Source organism: Sarcophilus harrisii, chromosome 1, assembly GCF_902635505.1.
Source record: "Sarcophilus harrisii chromosome 1, mSarHar1.11, whole genome shotgun sequence".
Lineage (NCBI taxonomy): Eukaryota > Metazoa > Chordata > Mammalia > Dasyuromorphia > Dasyuridae > Sarcophilus > Sarcophilus harrisii.
This window is the reverse complement of record NC_045426.1, coordinates 117852735-117872673: the sequence shown is the minus strand read 5'-3', so window position 1 is coordinate 117872673 and position 19939 is coordinate 117852735. Positions and strand designations below refer to the sequence as shown.

Genomic DNA, 19939 nt, shown 5'->3' with positions numbered 1-19939 from the left:
TTTTATTGTGCTGATTTTCTTAATGATACTTACAAAAAACCTTTTTAATGGAGTGAGCTCTTTGATGGCTGTCCTCGTAGAAAATTCTATTTTTGGAGAGATGCCCTAAAAATATATAAAGGAGCAAATGAAACCACTAGAAAGATGTGTTCTATACCCACTTTCTCTTATCCTAAAATGGTAAAAATTCTTTCTCATTGTCATAATCATGAATTCTATTATTATTATTATCTAAAACCAAACATAAAGACTCAAAATATATTTTCTACACTCTAACTGGAGCATCAATCTAACTCTATTCTCTGAATATGGCTTGCACTTTGCTCATGTTCTCCCTTTGCCTGAAATTTTTCCCTTAGTGAATTCCTACTCATCCTTTAAAGTATAACTCAAATGTCACTACCCCCACAAAACCTTCCCTTATTCCCCCTCTTCCCTGTTAGTAATAACCTTTATCTTCAAACCTCACAAAGAATCTGGGGGGAGGGATGGGTAGTGCATGTGTATGTATGTGTGTGTTTACTTTCTAATGTGTCATCCTGTAATATTGTGTACCATAGCTATTTGCTGTGTGAATTTCTTCCTTTTATTGGCTTATAAATTCCTTTTAGTTAGAAAATGCAACTTATCTCAGCTTTGAATCTCTTCCTGTTCCTTTCAATGTTGTACACGCAGGGCATGCTAAATATAATAAATGTATCTGATATTATATTTTATCATACTTCAATAGTTCTTTACTGATCTCCCAGGACAATGTAAATGAAGTAACATATTTTCCTTCTCTAATGCCTAATATGCTTTTGCTTCTATACAGAACAGCCAACAACTTGCCAGTTATTATAGTGACTCAAAGATTATGTCCGAGAGAATGGGCTGGATTTGTATACAAGTACTAAGAGCAGCAATTCTACCATGTGGAAATACCTATGAGTTCAAGCAGGAAGATTTACCCATGCTCACTATCTTTTAAAGAAAGTGTCTGCCTACCTATCTGTACATATATGCATACACATATAAATATATCTGTATAATATTCTCAGGGGTTTCTTAACAATATAGGGCTAGAGGAGATGACAATAAATTATTTAATGGATTGGCCAATATGCTTGCCAAAAAACCCTGTTGCAGTCTAACTAAAAGAGATTTATCTCCTTTAAAAAAAATGGAAGGAAGGAAGGAAGGAAGGAAGGAAGGAAGGAAGGAAGGAAGGAAGGAAGGAAGGAAGGAAGGAAGGAAGGAAGGGAGAGAGAGAAGGAAGGAAGGAAGGAAGGAAGGAAGGGAAGGAAGGAAGGAAGGAAGGAAGGAAGGAAGGAAGGAAAAAGGAAGGAAGGAAGAGAGGGAAGGAAGGAAGAAGGGAAGGAAGGAAGGAAATGAGGGAAGGAAGGAGGGAGGGAAGGAAACGAGGGAGGGAAGGAGGGAAAGGAGGGAAGGAAGGAAAGAAAGGAGAAAAGAAAGGAAGGGAGGAGGGAAGGAAAGAAGGAGGTAAGGAAGGGAAGGAGGAAAGGAAGGGAGAGGGGGAAGGAAGGGAAGGAAAGAAAGGAGGGAAGGAAAGAAAGGAAGGAGGGAAGGAAAGAAGAAGGAAGGATGGAGGGAAGGGGAGAGGGAGGGAAGGAGGGAAGGAGGGAGAAAGAGGAAGAAAGAAAGGGAAAGAAAGAAAGAAAAATTCAGCCTAACAAAAAAGCATATCTCCTGAATACTGAATAATGCCTTATACATATATGTTGATCCATATCAACATATATGATCTATATCAACATATATGCTGTTTGTAGCATTACAGTAAGTATTCCTTCCAGGTACACCTAGCCATTTCCCTCTATCTTTAGGCCTCTCTCCATTACTTTCATGGGATTACAGTACCAGCTAATCTTCCCTGTTTTCATCTTCCAAAGCTAGATCCAGTTATCACCTTTAGCCCCTCTTTATGGCGTCTGCCTCAGGGCCGCAAATTTATTGCTACCACCAACAAGGAAATGCCCTGGAACCCTGGAAGAAGAAATAAATAAAAACATGCACATTTTGCTACAGCCATACCTTCCATGAAAATATAGTCAAGAGAGCCAGCCATCATAATAAAGAGACACAAAGGAACAGAAACATAAGCATGTACCAAGAGGAAATCATTCAGGTGATCTAGCTAGAGTCATGTTCTCATCAACCACTGCTTGCTGCTATAGGCATATAAAGGCCATATAACCGAGCACCATGAACTCCACTGATGCTGGTATCTGATTCACCACCATTCTTAGATTACTATGAGATTTTATTGCAAAATAGAAACTTAAAGCTATTCCTTAACCAGTACATTATCAAACAAGACCATGTATCAAAAGAAATTCTGTGTTTCCAGTGTCCTCAAGCCCTTGATTTTTTCCCTTTAGGTTGACTCCTATGTATTGTCACAAGGAGGATTTTTATTCTTGTATCCTGAGTGATCATAAGTTATACAGAGTACCTTAAATTATATCTACCTATGAGTAGGAAGAAAAAAATCATTTCCCAAATCTTGCCAGTTCTACCTCCACAACTACTATACATTAGAACTCAACAAAGCTTGCTCTTATTATTTTAAATAGTAATGAGAAAAGGCCACAAACTAAAGTGATGTGCCCTTATATCAAAAAATTCTAAAAATCAAGACCAGGGTAACAAATACCATCACAATTGGAATGTAGCATATTGTACTATAAATTTTCAGAAGAGTAAAGAACTCTGGGGAAGGTAAATAAAGTGGGAAAATTTTACATAATCAAGTTGGCAAATTTGACTAATGAGAGCCAAAACAATTAGATAAGCCAAAGTATTTCAAGATGATCACTGAGGCCCCTTTTAGTTCTAAATTCTATGATCATAACAGCTGAAACCAACTGTGATGATATATCATTGAAATAATAGTGTCTTTCTCATAGCAAAGTCCTAATAGATATTTAATTCAATAGAATAGATAGATCACATTTATATATGCTTTAAAGCTTATAAGGGGCTTTCCTAACATCAGCAGTAAGGATCATGAGTCTCTTTATCCTCATTGTAAAATAATGCAGATTAAAATAATGAGGGACTTGAACCTTATAGAGTTCTGACTTCTCCGAGGTACGTAGCTATTAAGTATTAAAGTAATAAACCCATGTCATCCTGCCATTTTGAGGTTTACAAAAAACACTTTCTTCACAACCTCCCTGTCAGGTAACTTCTAAAGATAGTATTGAAATCATTTTACAGATGAGGAAATTGAGACTTGGAAAGGTCATCATCTATAACCTAGCTAGGTCATAGAACTAGCAAGTATAAAAGCCAGGATTCAAATTCACATCTCTTCTGACTTCTCATGCATACTATGCAAATTTCTACTCAATGCAAAAGACAAAATGTGCAATGAAAAAAAGCTAAAGAATTAAATCAGTAATTAAAAACTTTGAAAAAACAGTCCTTAAAACTCATTTTGAAAATTAAATATGTAACAAACCAAAGGATTTTTGCTGATTGAGTGCAACCTGACTTAGGAAATATAAAACATAGTCTGAGATCTAGAACTAATTTTTTTTTTTATTTAATAGCCTTTTATTTACAGGATATATACATGGGTAACTTTACAGCATTAACAATTGCCAAACCTCTTGTTCCAATTTTTCACCTCTTATCCCCCCCCACCCTCTCCCCTATATGGCAGGATGACCAGTAGATGTTAAATATATTAAAATATAAATTAGATACACAATAAGTATACCTGACCAAAAAGTTATTTTGCTGTAGAAAAAGAATCAGACTCTGAAATATTGTACAATTAGCTTGTGAAGGAAATCAAAAATGCAGGTTGCATAAATATAGAGATTGGGAATTCAATGTAATGGTTTTTAGTCATCTCCCAGAGTAGAACTAATTTTTTTAATCCATTATGTATACATCTGCAATGTTTCTGACAAACTCTATGGAATTCCTTTTCAACTGTGTTACAACTTGGGAAATACCCATTCTTTATCTATTAGGTTTTTCCTATGTGAATTGTTAGATTAATTTCTTTTGAGTGGATATACTTCAGTGAGTGGTCTCACTGAAGAGGCCCTGTGATACTCTAGATTCAATCAGCACCATATTGTTGGCAAATGAAACCATCTGGAAGACATCATTCTCTAGAAGAAGTCCCTCTTCCATTTGAACTTTGCTCAGGATATCTTTTAAGATAGTGATGAGCACTTCTGGGGGAACCTTCATAGTTCTGTATTAATGTCTCATGTGACACAGATAATAAGAGGATCACTAACCAATGTTATCTCTCCAGTGATATCAAAAGATCTTTTAAGAACTTCACTTAATAATGGGAAACATTTTTGGAGAAAAGTCTTTTAAGTAAGAGTCTTACTCTATCAAGTCAAATGTTTTATTTTATTGTTGTTTTGTGATTATCAGACAAAAAACACAGTAGAATCTTGGGTACTTTGTACCTTTCAATTATTTGTGTAACTATAAAAATGTCATTTGCTGATGAGCAGGAATATTTCAGAAAAACTTGGAAAGACTTACATGAATTGATGCTGAATGAACAGAGAAGCCAGAGAACATTGTAATAGCAACATTGTATGATAATCAACTATGAAAGATATAGCTCTTTTCAGCAATACAATGATCCAAGACAATTCCAAAATATCACAATGTAAAAATTCAATTCACATCCAGAGAAAGAACCATGGAGTTTGAATGCATATTGAAGCATTTCACTTTTCTTTTTTTTCCACTTTTTTTACTTTTTCTTTTGCTTTTTGTCTCTCATGGGTTTCCCCTTTAGTTCTGAATCTTCTTTTACAACATGACAAATGTGGAAATATGTTTATCATGATTTTATGTGTAAAATCTATATCAGATTGCTTGAAGAATAAAGAAGACAGGTAAGATGATTCAATAGTTGCTGATAATATTTTCTCTGATGCTTCTGGGGAAAGATTTTTCGGGTTCTGATTTACTTTTTTCTATCTTTCTCTAAGACATCTTCAAACTAGATGCCTGATTATGTTCAAAATTTCTTTCATATATTTGGTTAAACTCAACAACTTCATCTATAGAAGTGTCATTTTTCTTTTTTATCATATTGCTTTTTAGGTAATGTGGCATCCCTTTTATAATAAACAAAAATACAACCAAATAGGAAGTAATCTTTGTTCGTGCTAAATCAATTGCTTTCTGCTGATGGCTTCAGGCTCCTCCCATGCTCTTTTTTAAATCCACAGAGGGAAATTTTAAAAGTAACAATGAAAAAAAAAAAAAAACCTTTATACCCATTCCAAGGGAAATGTGGCTCAGCCTAGATAGAGAAGAATTTCAAGTCTCACTTCAGCAGTGTGTGTGGGTGCTGTTTGATGTCCTAAGTACCTAATATTCACTGAGTTAACCAGGTACTTAGTTATACCACTAAAAAGAAATGGGTTCTGCTCCACAGGAGCAGTGGCCTGCTAAGGTCCTGCAGTCAAGTGCTCTCAGAACTGAGATGAAAATGGACAGATCCTGAGTTTTACTTGCACAATAATGAGAGGGGCCAAGCACAGATAACTTACTGGAAAGCCTAGGGGTGTCTTCATGAGCACTTCTCTGTCGACCCCAGGATAGAGAGGAGTCAGCCTGCGTTCCGGGAACAAAAAGTCTCGCGTGTTTTCTTCATAGTAGGCCAATAATGTCCCCTCTAAAAATAAAGAAAAAATGCACAAAATAATGGATCCATGGACTGAAAAACCTATAAATCATTTCTTGACTCTAGAATCATAAAGAGGCAAATGTCTCATTTTACAAATTTCAAGTGTTGGATTTGGACTTCAGCACCTTCTATAATATCATATTTAAAATAAAGGAAATTCCCAAATCTGATTATTTTGAGTAAATTAGCTTACTTAATTCTATTATTAAACCCTTCCTGATATCAGCCCCTACTCCAGGGGAAGAGTGGGTGTATGTGTGGGTGTGGGTGTGTGTATACACAATCAGTTGTTGCCCTTTATTCTTGAAGAGGAACAAAATGGCATTAATATGTACATACATACATTTTATATATACATATATATATAATTTTATGTATTTATGTCATGATGATTTGGTATAGAACATACAATAGATAGATCCCTGGTTTCAAAATTCCAACTGCATTAGCCTAGGAAGTCATTTAACCATTCTGTGACTTAGTTTCTATATCTGTAAATTGGGAATAATTATACTTGTAGAATATACCTCCAATCTAGTCCAACCCAATAAGCAATAATTATACAGATTACCAAGCGTAAGGACTGTACTAGGTACTGGGCCCATACTAAGACAAAATCAAATACAGTCCCTTCTTTCAAGGAAATAACATTACATAATGGGAACTAATAATATGCACATGATAATTTGAGGAGGGAAAAATCATTACATTAATGAGGGAGATTAGGAGAGGCTTCTTGAAGGAAATGGTATGTGAAGTATGTCTTGAATCAAGCTAAGTATTCTAAGAGGCAAGGTATTTTGAGAAACAACAATCTGTACATCAACAAGGAGGCAAGAGGAATTGAAATGTAGAGTTTAGGGAACAGTGATTAGGCTACTTGGGCTCAAGAACAGAGCTCATAAGAAATAATGAGCAAGTTGATTCCAGAAAAGCCTGGAAAGACTTACATGAATTGATGCTAAGTAAATTGAGTAGAACCAAGAGAACATTTTACACAGCAACAACTGTGATGGACTTGGCTCTTTTCAACAATGAGGTGATTTAAGGCAATTCCAATAAGACTTGTGATGGAAAGCCATCTACCACCAGAGAGAGAACTATGGAGACTGAATATGGATCAAAATATAGTTTTTTCACCTTTTTTATTGTTGTTTGCTTGCTTGCTTGAGTTTTTTCTCATGTTTTTCTTCTTTCACTTTTTGATCTGATTTTTCTTATACAATGTGACAAATGTAGAAATATGATTAGAAGAATTGCACTGTTTAATCTATATTAGTTTGGTAGGAAAGAAACATTTGGAATGTAAGGTTTTGCAAAGGTAAATTCTTAAAACTATCTTTGCATGTATTTGGGAAAAAATAAAAAAACTATTAAGAAAAAAATAAGTTGGGGGCAGCTAGGTGGTGCAGTGGATAGAGCACCAGCCCTGAAGTCAGAAGAACCTGAGTTCAAATCTGCCCTCGGACACTTAACATGTCCTAGCTATGTGACCCTGGGCAAGTCACTTAACCCCAATTGCCTCAGCAAAAAAAAATAATAAGAAGAAAAAAATAAGTTAATGATCCTACAAAAAAGAACAAAATTCATAAAGTAAAATTACAGGAATTACTTTGATTTTAAAAAATTACTGTGATACTATTGCTTCAAACATTATATAGATAAGTTATTATTATAAACTCCTTTGAATAAGGAATCAATCTATACTGGGAAGAATGCCTGTCAAAAGACCTCCCAGGTCAGAGAAGAGCAAATGAATCACAAAATCACAGAATTTTTTAGATGAAAAATACCTGAGCATATCTCAGGATATGAGAACCAAAGTCTCTAGATTTTATTCCAAGAGTGAAATAAGCAAAGCAGCAGAGAAGGGAGAGACCACAATAATTTATGCATAATTTAAGCTTTCCATCTTTGTTTCACATAATCTCTCATATCCCATCTCTGTATAGTATTAAGTCCTATTGCCCAAGAATGAGAAACACTCCCTCCTTATTTCTGCCTCTTGAAATTCTCTTCTTTTAAGTCCCAGCTTCAGATGCTGCCTCCTTCACTTTGTAGTCTCCTCTAATTTTCCCTTCTCACATTTTCCTAGATATTGGAAATTGGGTCTCTCTAATATAGTCTGGATTTCTCCTTTGCCCCATTATTTTAATTGCATCTCACTTGTGTGTATTATTTCATAACATATTTATATAGAGCTTTTTAACTTTGTGGAATACAATCTTTATAACAGTAGATATAAAAATATAAATATTAATAATCTTTATTTTATAAATGAAAAAGCTAAAATTCAGAAAAAGATAAATTGCTCTGAGTGATACAACTACCATGCAGTAAAGCTTTAATTCAAATTCAGGTCTTCTGAATGTAAGACCTGTATTTACACTATACGCCACTGGTTTCAACAGCAAATTCCTCAAAATCAGAGAATGTGTTGTTTTTCACTGTGGCATCATTGGACAGAGCTCTGAACTTGGAATCAGGGATACTAGGGTTCAAATTTTATCTTAAAACTCTTACTAGCTATGTGATCCTTGAACAAGTCATTCAATCTTACTGTGTCTCAATTTTCTCATGTATAAAATAGACTGGACCAATTCTACATCCAAGTCTACAATTTTATGATTTTTTTTATCCTGAGCATCCGATACAGGACTCTTACATATGAAATACTTAAAAATAGCTGTTGAATTTAATTAAATTGTCAAATAATGTGTCATTAACAGCTTGGTTTAACACAACACATAAATTAAATGTAATTTTGTCACTCACATAATATTTCAAGAGCATCATGAATCATTAGATAAAAAAAAATCACTTTGCTCTTTTTCCAAAAGCTTTCAAATCCAAGATCTTAATGTGCTTTTCCAACATTAGCCCAACTTTTTTGATAACATCCTTGAGATGAGGTCTTCAAGATACTATAGAAAGAACATGGCAGCAAAAAATTGAATTCCTTTGCAGTGATTTTGTTGTGGGAAGAATTGTAAAGAGCCAAAACTGGTGTTGGCACAAAAGAAAGTCCAAAAGGGGAGGGCTGGATACAGTGGCAAAGAGTTATAACCCCACTCTCTCTACTAAGAATTTATCTACTATCTACTATCAGGTTTATCTACTGTATGACTTCGTAAGTCAATTAGTATTTTTATCTACTATCAGGTACCATAGGGACATCAACATCCATCACACAGAAAGGGAAGGTGTATATGGTTGGCTCTGGGGAACAGGTGTAGACAAAGGACTGCAGAAGTCTGCATCCCTGGAAAGGAACTGTACCCTCAATATTAGCATCTTTCAGCCAAGCTATTCACCCCACACTATTTACAGCCCAAATCAGAATCAAATGATAAGTAATGAAGACCTGGTCTTTAAATCTTCTCTCAGTCACTTACTGCCTAGAAACCTTGAGCAGACAAGTCAATGGAACTCCCTGGATTTCAGTTTCCTCTTTAAGAAGATAAGTCAAAGGACTAAATGATCTCGAAGATACCCTAGTATAATAATCTTAGATAGAACTGACTATATTAAGCCATATTTCTTATAGAGAGTATTATTTTTTAAATATTGGTAATTAAATCTTGTACACATTATCAGATATAGCCAGAGAATTAGATGTTTTCATTCAATTGCTTTTCTTTGATACAAGAGAGAATTTGATTTGAGGAAAGTGACAGGGAAGTGGTGCTTCTAGAAATTATTGTGATGTAGCTGTGTGATCCTGGGCACGTCACTTAATCCCAATTGCCTCAGCATAAAAAAAAATTATTGTGATGTAAAAATTAAGTCAACAATAAAATCAATAAAGTTCATATATGTACAGCCATATGTAAAATAAATATATACAGGCATATTTTTGAGTAAATAAGATGTCGAATTTCTTAGCTATAGCTATTTTAGAAAGTGTTGTGATATCTTGATTATATTTTAATTCAATAAAAACTACTTTATCTGGAATTCTATCAACTAAATATCACTTTCTCAAGCTGAGATTATATAAGTAAATGATAATAGGTATTCCTAACTTCTCTCAGACACTAGTATATCTTGAAGTGCTTTCTAAAATAACAAAAGAAAAAGATTAAATGATGTTCAATAAGAAATTTAATGCTTTAAGAATTAGTCATAAAAACACACTAATTCTATTAAAAGATCCAGTTTGTTTAAAGTACTTTAAGGTTCCCAAAGAGTTTTCCTCACAACAACTCGATGATGGATAGTGTAGGTATCATTAACCCTGTTCTACAGATGAACAACCTGAAATACAAGGGTACTAATTGACTTACGAAGTCATACAACTATATAACAGTACAGTTTCCACCATACCATTTAACCTCTGTTAACTAAACTACTGCTTTTCTCCCATTAAATCCTTCACTCCTGAATACTGCCAGATAATAAGAGTAGATAAGACTGGATAAAAGAACCTGCTATATTAAAAGGCAACAAATCATAGCAAGAACACTGAAGTCAACAGATCTCAATTTGAATTCTAACTTACTAGCTGTGTGATTGTGGGCAAGTCACTTCCCTTGTTGCAAGGAGAGTTTTTTAATTCTCAAAAAAACTATGTGAATGTAAGTCATCAATATTTTAGGCCCCAAGAAAATATGCAGGGATTAAAATAATTTAGTCCTAAAATAACTCTAGTTGCTACCTTTATAAAGGTACATTATTACTTGTTCCTTTTGAACCTTAACCCCAAACACATAAAAATATAAATACAAAGTAATAAACATCATTTTAATATGTAAAGTATATATCTTGTTGGCATTCAATTTATGCAGATCACACCTAGCTATATCTTATCCTATCCATTTCTTTCGCATTTTTTTCCATAAATTCTTCACATAAGACCCATCAAATGTACCAAAGGCCTACCTCAGAGTTTCTGAGCATTTTGTGTTCATAACCCACCCATCAAATGTACCAAAGGCCTACCTCAGAGTTTCTGAGCATTTTGTGTACATAACCCTGTTTGTCCTTGTTCTTAGTCTGTATATCAAGCTATCAAGAGTGTTCTTGGAGGCATTCAATTTTCACACACATAAGTCTTAATGCTGGAAGACTGTCTTACATTTATTGTATTTTCTAATGTATACTATAAGGCCCTATCTTTCTCTTTAATTCTTAAATTTCAAGTTCACAGTATGCTTTTTCAAAAATTATATTTAACCCTATCCAATTCTATTTTTTAAATCCTGTCTTGGATTTTTTCCATTTCATTTTTCTAACTATATATAACACATATAATAACTCAAACTGAAAATTAATGTTGATTTAGAACTCTCTCTCTTGTTGATCCACTTCTAAAAACTTTATTTCAATTTTATTTTTATCCTTCAAATCATAATCATAAGGGCTTTTTTGAGGCAATTAAGGTTCAGTGACTTTCTTGGGGGCACATAAGCTAGGAAGTGTTACATGTCTAAGATTGTATTTGAACTCAGGTTGACTCCAAATCCAGTACTCTATCTACTGTGTCACCTAGCTGCCCCCATAATCTATATTTTTTAATTGTGTTGTTAGATACAGCCTCTTCAACTTTATTGGAATAACCTTACATAGTTTTAATCTAATAGTTGTGCTATTGTTTCCTTTTCTTTTTTCATTCTCTCAGTATTTCTAACACATAAAGGGGTATATTCTTCCTTGTATTGAGTTAACAATCCTTTACTACCAACACATGCTTCTCATAAAGTCCAAGTATCATAGTCCTTCCATTTGGTTCATATTGTTTAATGGTGTTAACAATTTTTTTTATTTGGATACGAAATTGTCGGAGGGGTAAACACAATTTCCCTTATCCTTAATCAATTTCCCCAATTTTTTTCCAGTTTAGTCTCCTCCCTAAGGTTGGCTTAATCTTTTTCTCTGCTTTGAATACTAATAATGGTTGTTCATTGTCCCAATTTGTTTCTAACAAATTGGCTACTGAAGGACAGATCTATTTCAAAACTATATCTGTGTATGTGTATTTCACTCAGCTTTATATACATATATACATATTCCGTAGCTCAACTTTTCCCTCATTAGATTAATGCTATAAGCCTCAGATTATGCTATCACACAGCTGTGAAAGTCTTTGCTTAAAATCAGTATCCCCTTTGGTTGTCATTTCTCTCCAAGAAGATCAAGTGTTTTCCAGCTAAGAGTTTCTAGAAAATTTTGGCTTTCCTTCTGTTAGTGGTTAAATCTAAATAGGAATTGGTGATAGTCACCATCTTCCTATATCAAATTAAAATCTGCCTCTTTAGAATCTCCACCCATACTGCCTAGTTTTGTCTCACAAAAGCATCTAGAGTAAGACTATTTCCTCTTTTGCATGAGTCCTTCAAATGCTTGAATACAGCCACCCTTTCCTCCCACCTCTGTCTTGTCTTCTCGAGGTTTATCACCTTTTAACTGATTCTTATATGGCATGGCTTTGAATCCCTTCACTATTTTGGCTATTATTACTACATTTGGTGTCTTTCTTAAAATACAATACCCAGAACTGAAAACAATAATCTAGATGGGGTCAGACAAGGATAAAGGACAACAGAGTAAATGTCTGCCTCCTTCTGCCTTTATTAATAACACAACATAAGATCCCAATAGCATTTAGGACTATCCTATCATATTGTTGGCCACTATATTTTAATGTTTCCTGGCACAGTGATAGAAATAATTTTAAAAGATCTTGGACAAAGCACCAATTGAAATCACCAATTGAAAATTATCCACACTATCTTAATTTTCTCATCTATAAAAAATTAAAATATTTGTATTACCTATTTCATAAGGTTATTGTAAGGAAAAGATTGTATGTAGTTGTTGTTATTATTGCTTAAACATTAAGACATTAAAAATATCAGCTATTAATATTAGTGGCAGAGCCAGGGTAAGACCCCAGGTTTCTTCAAGCCATAGTATGGCATATTATGTTTATAATGATATAACATTTTTTAAAGTTGTCATTATGAGATTCAGGTGAGAGTTAAATTATGCAACCCCTAGTTTATAAAATAATGATTCTAATTTGTATTTGCAACATACCTTGCAAATATTTTCATTGCATAACTGAGATTGTACTATCATTTTAGTTAATGGGCAGCAATGGAAAGAGTTGGCTATGGTGTCAAAGCCAAGTCAATCACTTACTTTGTGTACATGAGCAAATCCCTCAACCTCTCTGAACCTTAAATTTCTTCACCTTGAAAATGAAGGGCATTGGACTAGATGATTTCTAATGTCCTTCTCAGCTCCAAATCAATGGTCAAACAAACAACCACAATTTGGATTTATTTATATGCCACTTTTTTGGAGGTTAAAGTAAAAATTATGCTTGAACTTTATTGTTGACATGAAAAATTTTCTGATTCAAGTGTAGTATTCACTTTACAATGTTTAAGAGGTAACCGTACTGGTATATCTTGAGAGCATCTGATGATTGTGAGAAAGTAATTGTCCAAGTAAGGACTTTATCAAAGGTACTGAATTTTTTTAAGGAGAGTGGGGAGGGATGTAAGTGGGAAGAGAAAACAGAATTTCAAGAAAAATAACTCTGTGCAATAGCAATTGGGCAGTATGGTTCCAAGTTATGCTAGCTGCTGGACACTTTCATTTTTTATTATTATTATTACTCATTATTATCCTTATTATTATCATATCTTCTATCTAGGCAAAAACCAGGCTCTCAATTCTTATGATTCATTTCTGTGCTTTTACACTGTCTGTCCCCCAAGCCTGGAAATTCATTCCCTACTTACTGCAACCATAGAGAATCCTTCCCTTCCTTCAAGATATAGTTCACCCAACACATTTGCAAAAGCCTTCCCTGTTACCCACAACTCCCGCCTCCAAACTATTTGTTGGTTAGATACTTAAGTGTATTTGATGAAGACTATAGTAAAAAAACAAAACAAAACAAAACAAAAAAAACCTTAACATTCAGAGAAATGGAACTGGGGCTTTTTTTCAGTATCTTATAATCACATAGACTGAAGCAACATTGACTGAAACAGAATCAAAAAAATAAGAGCATTCTGTAACTTCTCGGTACTATCATAAGAGTTAAATCGGGAAAAAGCCTAAGAAATCATTTAATCCAAATCCTTCATTTTACAAACAAGGAAACTGAGGCACAGAGATCAGAAATTATTTTTGCAAGGTCACAGAGTCAACCAGTGGTGCAGCCAGAATGTAAACTCAAATCCTCTATCCCCAAGTCCATTGTGCTCTTCCTACTAGACCCCCAGTTTTCACCATATCAAGATTAAATTCTTATATTCACATTATTTAAAATATTTAAATTAAAATATTTACAATATTACAATATTAAAGACTAAATAGTCTGTACATTAGGAGTTTTTGGTAATTATAAGAAAGAAAATTGTCCAAGTAGGAACTTTATCAAGGGCACTGAATGTCTTTTTAAAAAGCAGTTGGGGAAGAGTGTAAGGTGGGAAAGGGAGATAGACTTTCAGGAGAAATAACAAATACTCAACATATAATGGCAAGTGCTTATTAATTTATAGGTACCTTCTAAAACATCTTAGAGTCAGAATTTTTTGCATATTTTCTTCCAAAGTAAAGAAAATTCATCCAAGGATTGTCAAGTATCATGAACTGAAATCACATGATTACTGACTTCAATAATAGGCTTATTCTGCCACCCAGTGTCCATTTATTTTTCTCTTCCCTTGAAAATATGAAAATTCTGTATATCAACTATGAACTTAAGCATAATTTTGACTTTCACCCTCAAAAAGATAATATGTTAATCCAAATTGCGGTAACTCATTAAATCATCAATTTGGAGCTAAGAAGGACATTAGAAGTCATTTAGTCTAATCCCCTTCATTTTACAGGTAAGGAAATTAATTTATTCCAAAAGGACAAGTATGGGGGGAAATGGTTCACAGAAACAAACAAACAAACAAAACCAAGATATTTAATAAAATAGATTCAAATTGCTGTAAGGACTTTAAATTAACAAAGTTAATGTAAATACCACAATGGAAGATGGATATGCTATTTAATAAAAACATAGAAACAACTAGACAATGATAGAGAAATAATTGAACCATCCCTCATATAAAATACAGCAAATCAAAAAGAAACAGAAAAATTCCAGACAAATCAAAATATTAAATCTTTTCAATCAATCAAAAATAAAATAATTATCTTATCACAAGTGAAAAGATAAAAAATTTTAAAAATCAGTTTTTCCAAACCATGGAAGGATCTTAAGTAAACTTTGAGCTCAATATAAACTGATGGAATAAGGCAGCAAAAAAAAAAAAATTCTAAAATACCCTTAAATAACTTGAGATAGAATGCCCAGGACTAGAGTTTGATCATTCTAATACACTAAGCTCATACACAGTGCACTGTGTCCACTGCCGTATGCCACATTTTAAGTCTTAATAGGTGAAGAGTCTTAAGAGAAAGGGAAACATAGTGGAAAGGGGACTTAAGATTATGTCATACACATAATGAAGACATTAGTACTATTTTTCCTGAAAGAGATAAGATAGTAGGGAGAAGACTAGAGAAAAAGACCAGATAGGTGTCATCTATATCTGAAGAGAGAGAGGGATATGTATGTGTATATGTGTATACACACACACACACACACACACACACACACACACAACAGAAATGGAGGGGGTTTCTGCTTGGCTCCAGATGGCAGAATTAGGAACTATGTGTGGAAGCTTCAGAGAAGTACAAATTAATGTTCAATGTATAAATCCAACCATTTTGGAAAACAGTGTGGAACTATACCCAAAGGACTATAAAACTATGCATACCTTTTGACAAAGCAGTACCATTACTGGGTCTGTATCCCAAGGAAATCATAAAAGAGGGAAAAGGGCCCATATATGCAAAACTATTTGTAGCAGCTCTTTTTGTGGTAGCAAAGAATTGGAAAAGGAATGAGTACCCATCAATTGAGAATAGCTGAACAAGTTATGGTATATGAAGGTAATGGAATATTATTGTTCTATAACAAGATTTAGGAACAAGCTGATTATAGAAAGGCCCAAAAAGATTTACATGAACTGATGCTGAGTGAAAAAAGAACCAGAAATATATTGTACACAATAATAGCAAGAATGTTCAACTGTGAAAGCCTTGCTCTTTTCAGTAGTTCAGTGATTCAAAACAATAGACTTTGGACAGTAAATGCCATCTGCATCCAGAAAAATAACTAAGAGACTGAATGTAAATCAACACATGCTATGTTCACTTCTTTTTTCTGCTTTTTAAAAATTTCTCCCATGTTTTTTTTCTATTTTCCTCTGATTTTTCTCTCCCAACATGATTCATAAAGCTATATGTATTAAAAATAAATAAACTTATTACAATTTAAAAAATAATATTCATTGTAGAGAAAAGCTTTCTAATGAAAGCATCCAAAGATGCAATGGGTAATGTTTCTCCTTATTAAGGGTCCTTGTTCTTGCTCATGTGTAAATTAAATTAGTTGTTCCTTAAGAGCCTTTCTAATTCTGAGATTTGGTGGTTCTATTAAGATTTTACTAAAGACATAGAGATATTTCATCATTTCCTAAGAGATGAAATTAATGCATTTGAATTGGCAAAAATAAAAACTTTTGCAAAGTGAACTATGATACATTTAATATCAAGAGGAATGCAACAGAATAGTGTTCAGAGTGTGTGTGTGTGTGTGAGAGAGAGAGAAGGAGGAAGGGAGGGAAGGAGGGAGGGGGGCAAGGGAGGGGAGAGAGGGGGCAAGGGAGGGGAGAGAGGGGGCAAGGGAGGGGAGAGGAGGGGAGGGGAGGGGAAGAGAAGGGAGAAAGAGAGAGAAGGAATGAGGGAAAGAAGGAACGATCTATGTGGGGAGATGGTGTAGGTATATATTTTTATTTTTAATGACACATGTCAAAAACCAGATTCCCATATTCATATTCAACTATTCTACCACTAAGTTTACAAAGTAAGGAGGTTTTAGACAAGAAGAAAAACGTATGTACACAAAAATATTCATGGCAATACCACTTATAATAGTCAAAAGTTGGAAACAAACTATATGCTCAAAAATTAAATAAACTGTGATATGTAAATATAGCCAGATAAATAATAATGTATCCAAAGGAATTAAATAATATGGAAACTAGGTGGCACTAGTTTAGGATAAAATGCTGAATCTGAAGTCCAAAAAAATCTGAATTCAAATTTTGCCTCAAAAACTTGCTATAAGATCCTGGGCAAGTCACTGACCTTTTAGATGCCTCTCAGGGTCAGTGTGAAAACAAAATAATATTTGTAAATGCTTTGCAAGATGTAAAGTTCTATATAAATATGGAAAAGCATATGAAATGATACAGAGTAAGCAGATCCAAAAGAACAATACATGCACTGAACCAACTATACTCTAAATGAAGACAACAACAACAAATATATATCTATATAGGTTAAATACAATAGACTGCATAGATAATATCATATTAAAGTACACAGCATAAATTTTTTGTAATAAGGCTAGGAACAAAAATATACCATAGTATGTATAATCATTTGCAATCATTTTTTCACATTATTTTGCTTTATTGTTTTAAGGTCTTACATTTAAGTTTGGAGGGTGAGGAGTAGAGTGCTGCTTATCTATACAAGAGAACCAGGAACCTTTCCTTTAGTGGCAGAAACAGCAAAGTTAGCTAGCTCTTCCAAGCTTCCATCAATTGATACTGTGTCAGTGAAGCTAATAAAAGTTTCAAGGGGATTTGTATAAACCCTGTATGGATCCTTTTAGCAGAATTAGCTGCCTGAGGCAAGACAAGAATTGAAAAGAATTCATTCCTCTTAAGTCAGCTAAAAGTAAGAAAAGGAATACCTACCAAAGTTTTTAAAAAGAAGGGGAAAAAAGTACTTAATAGTTGCTTCATTGGCTCCTTTGAGCTCACATCTTTAAGATTCATCTCAAGTATAAATATGTAACATTTATATAGTACTTACTATGTGCCAGATATGCTAAATGCTTTACAATAGTTATTTCATTTGATCCTCACAACTCTGGGAAGTTGATACTATTATTACCCCCATCTTACAGATGAGGAAACTGAAGTAAAGAAACTGAAGTTTCAGAGGTAAGTGACTTGTCAAGGGTCACATAGCTAGTAAATATCTGAAGGAGGATTTAAACTCAGATCTTTCTGAGTCTGGGCCTGAAGCTCTATCTACTTTGTCACTTTTCTGCCAGATAGAGAGACAGATAGATATACATTTATATAACATTATGTGATATATATATATACATATATATATATATGCATAGATGTAGATATGTTCATAAGAATATATGATTCTCCAGGTAATAGTACCTCCATCATCTCTGCTAAAAAATAAAAAAATAAAAAATTTCCTTAAATTTATTTTGTATATATTCTGCTTGGATATAAATGTATATTTTGACTCCCCCACTCCAATAGAATATAACCTACATAAAAGGTAAAGACTAGCAGTATTTAGGGGAAATCTTTCATCTCTAAATGTTTACAAAAATAAAAGAGAGAAAATAGAAGATCAATAAACTGTGCATACAATTAAAGAAAAAATTAGAAAAATAACAAAAAATTCCCAATTTAACAACAAAATGGAAATCCTGAAAAATCAATTAATAAAAATTAAAAGTTTAAAATATTGAATTAACAAATAGTAACCAAAAATTTGAACTAACAAAACTAGGTGCTCATTTTGTGAAAACAACAATAAAATAGATAAATTTTTGGTTAGTTCAATTTTTTTTAAAAGAAAGAAGAAAACTAAATTACTGGTATTAAAAAACAAAAAGATATTTTTAAAATGTGCCACCAAAGATGATGAAATTAAAGTAATAATAGCATTATTAAAAATAATAAATAAAATAAAGTAATTAATAGGAGCTATTTTGTGCAATTATATGCAAAAAATTATAATCTACAATAGATGAGATAGTTATAAAAAATAATAAAGTGCCTAGATTAACATAAGAAATAGAATACTTATTTTAGAATGTATCTTAGAAAAAAATGAAAAAGCCATAAATGAACTCCCTAAGAAAAACTTCTTAGAACCAGATGGATTCACAATCAAATTCTACCAAACAATTAAAGAACAATTAATCATGGTAATATAAAAACTATTTGAAAAAATAGATAAAGGAGTCCTGCCAAATTCCTTCTATGATACAAATATGGTCTTAACACTTAAATCAGGAAGATCAAATACAAAGAAAGAAAACTACAGACTAATTTCCCTAATTGAAACAAAAAATAAAATAAATTAATAGCAAGGAAATTACAGCAATATATCACAAATATAATTATATTATGACTAAGTGAGATTTATATCAAGAATGCAAGAATATTTCAATATTAGGAACAAAATAAATGTAACTGACCATATCAATAACAAAAATAATTTTAAAAATCATTGGATTATATCAATAAATTCAGGGAAAGATTTTGATAAAAATACAATACCCTAAGCAAAGATAGTTTCAAAAGGCTCATGATGAAAAATATCTAACTCCAAAGAAATGAAATCTGGGTGCAGACTGAAGAATACTTTTTTCACTTTATTTTTGCCTTTTTTTTTCACAGCATAGCTAATTCCTATTAAATACACTAAATTAAATGCCTAAGAATAAATACAGCCTTTCTTCCAATGTTAAATAGTACCTATCTAAAACCAATTGAAGTGGGATAAAGTAAAAGCTTTCTTGTAAGATTAGGGGTGAAACAAGAATGTTGATTATCACAACTATTATTCAATCACAATTATTATTCAATATTATTGTCTTAGAAATGCTAGCTATTGGCAATAAGACAAGAAAAAGAAATTGAAAGAATCAGATTAGGAAACAAGAGAACAAAATCATCAAGACAATATGATGGTATACTTAGAAAAACCTAGAGAATCAACTAAACACTAGTCAAAACAACAACTCTAGCAAAGTTGCAGGATATAAAATATGTGTGTATGTGTGCTTGAAAGTCAAATTCAAGAGAGATATAAAAACAATTACAAAATACTTTTCACAAAAAGATATATCTAAACAAGAGAAATTACTATTTGCTTACAAGACTGAGTCAATATAATAAAAATGACAATTCTATATAAAGTAATTCACTTATTCAGTACTAGGCCAATCAAACTACAAAAGAATTATTTTGTAGAACTAGAAAAAAATAACAAAATTCATCTGGGAGAAGAAAGGGTTGAGGATATCAAGGAAACTAATGGGAGAGTAGAATTGAAAGAATA

General features: G+C 33.0%; 1 protein-coding gene across 3 annotated transcripts in view; it reads right to left on the bottom strand.

Moving 5' to 3' along the window:
• SPATA6L (spermatogenesis associated 6 like) overlaps positions 1 to 19939 on the bottom strand; it is an 83545-nt gene that overhangs the window by 35067 nt on the left and 28539 nt on the right. For all 3 annotated transcript variants that reach the window (XM_031962161.1, XM_012543354.2, XM_031962165.1), the window contains exons 5-6: positions 5547 to 5671; positions 34 to 105 (exon numbers count right to left, since the gene is read on the bottom strand). In XM_031962161.1, coding sequence (XP_031818021.1) covers positions 34 to 105; positions 5547 to 5671 — 197 coding nt within the window. The remainder of the gene's footprint in view (positions 1 to 33; positions 106 to 5546; positions 5672 to 19939) is intronic.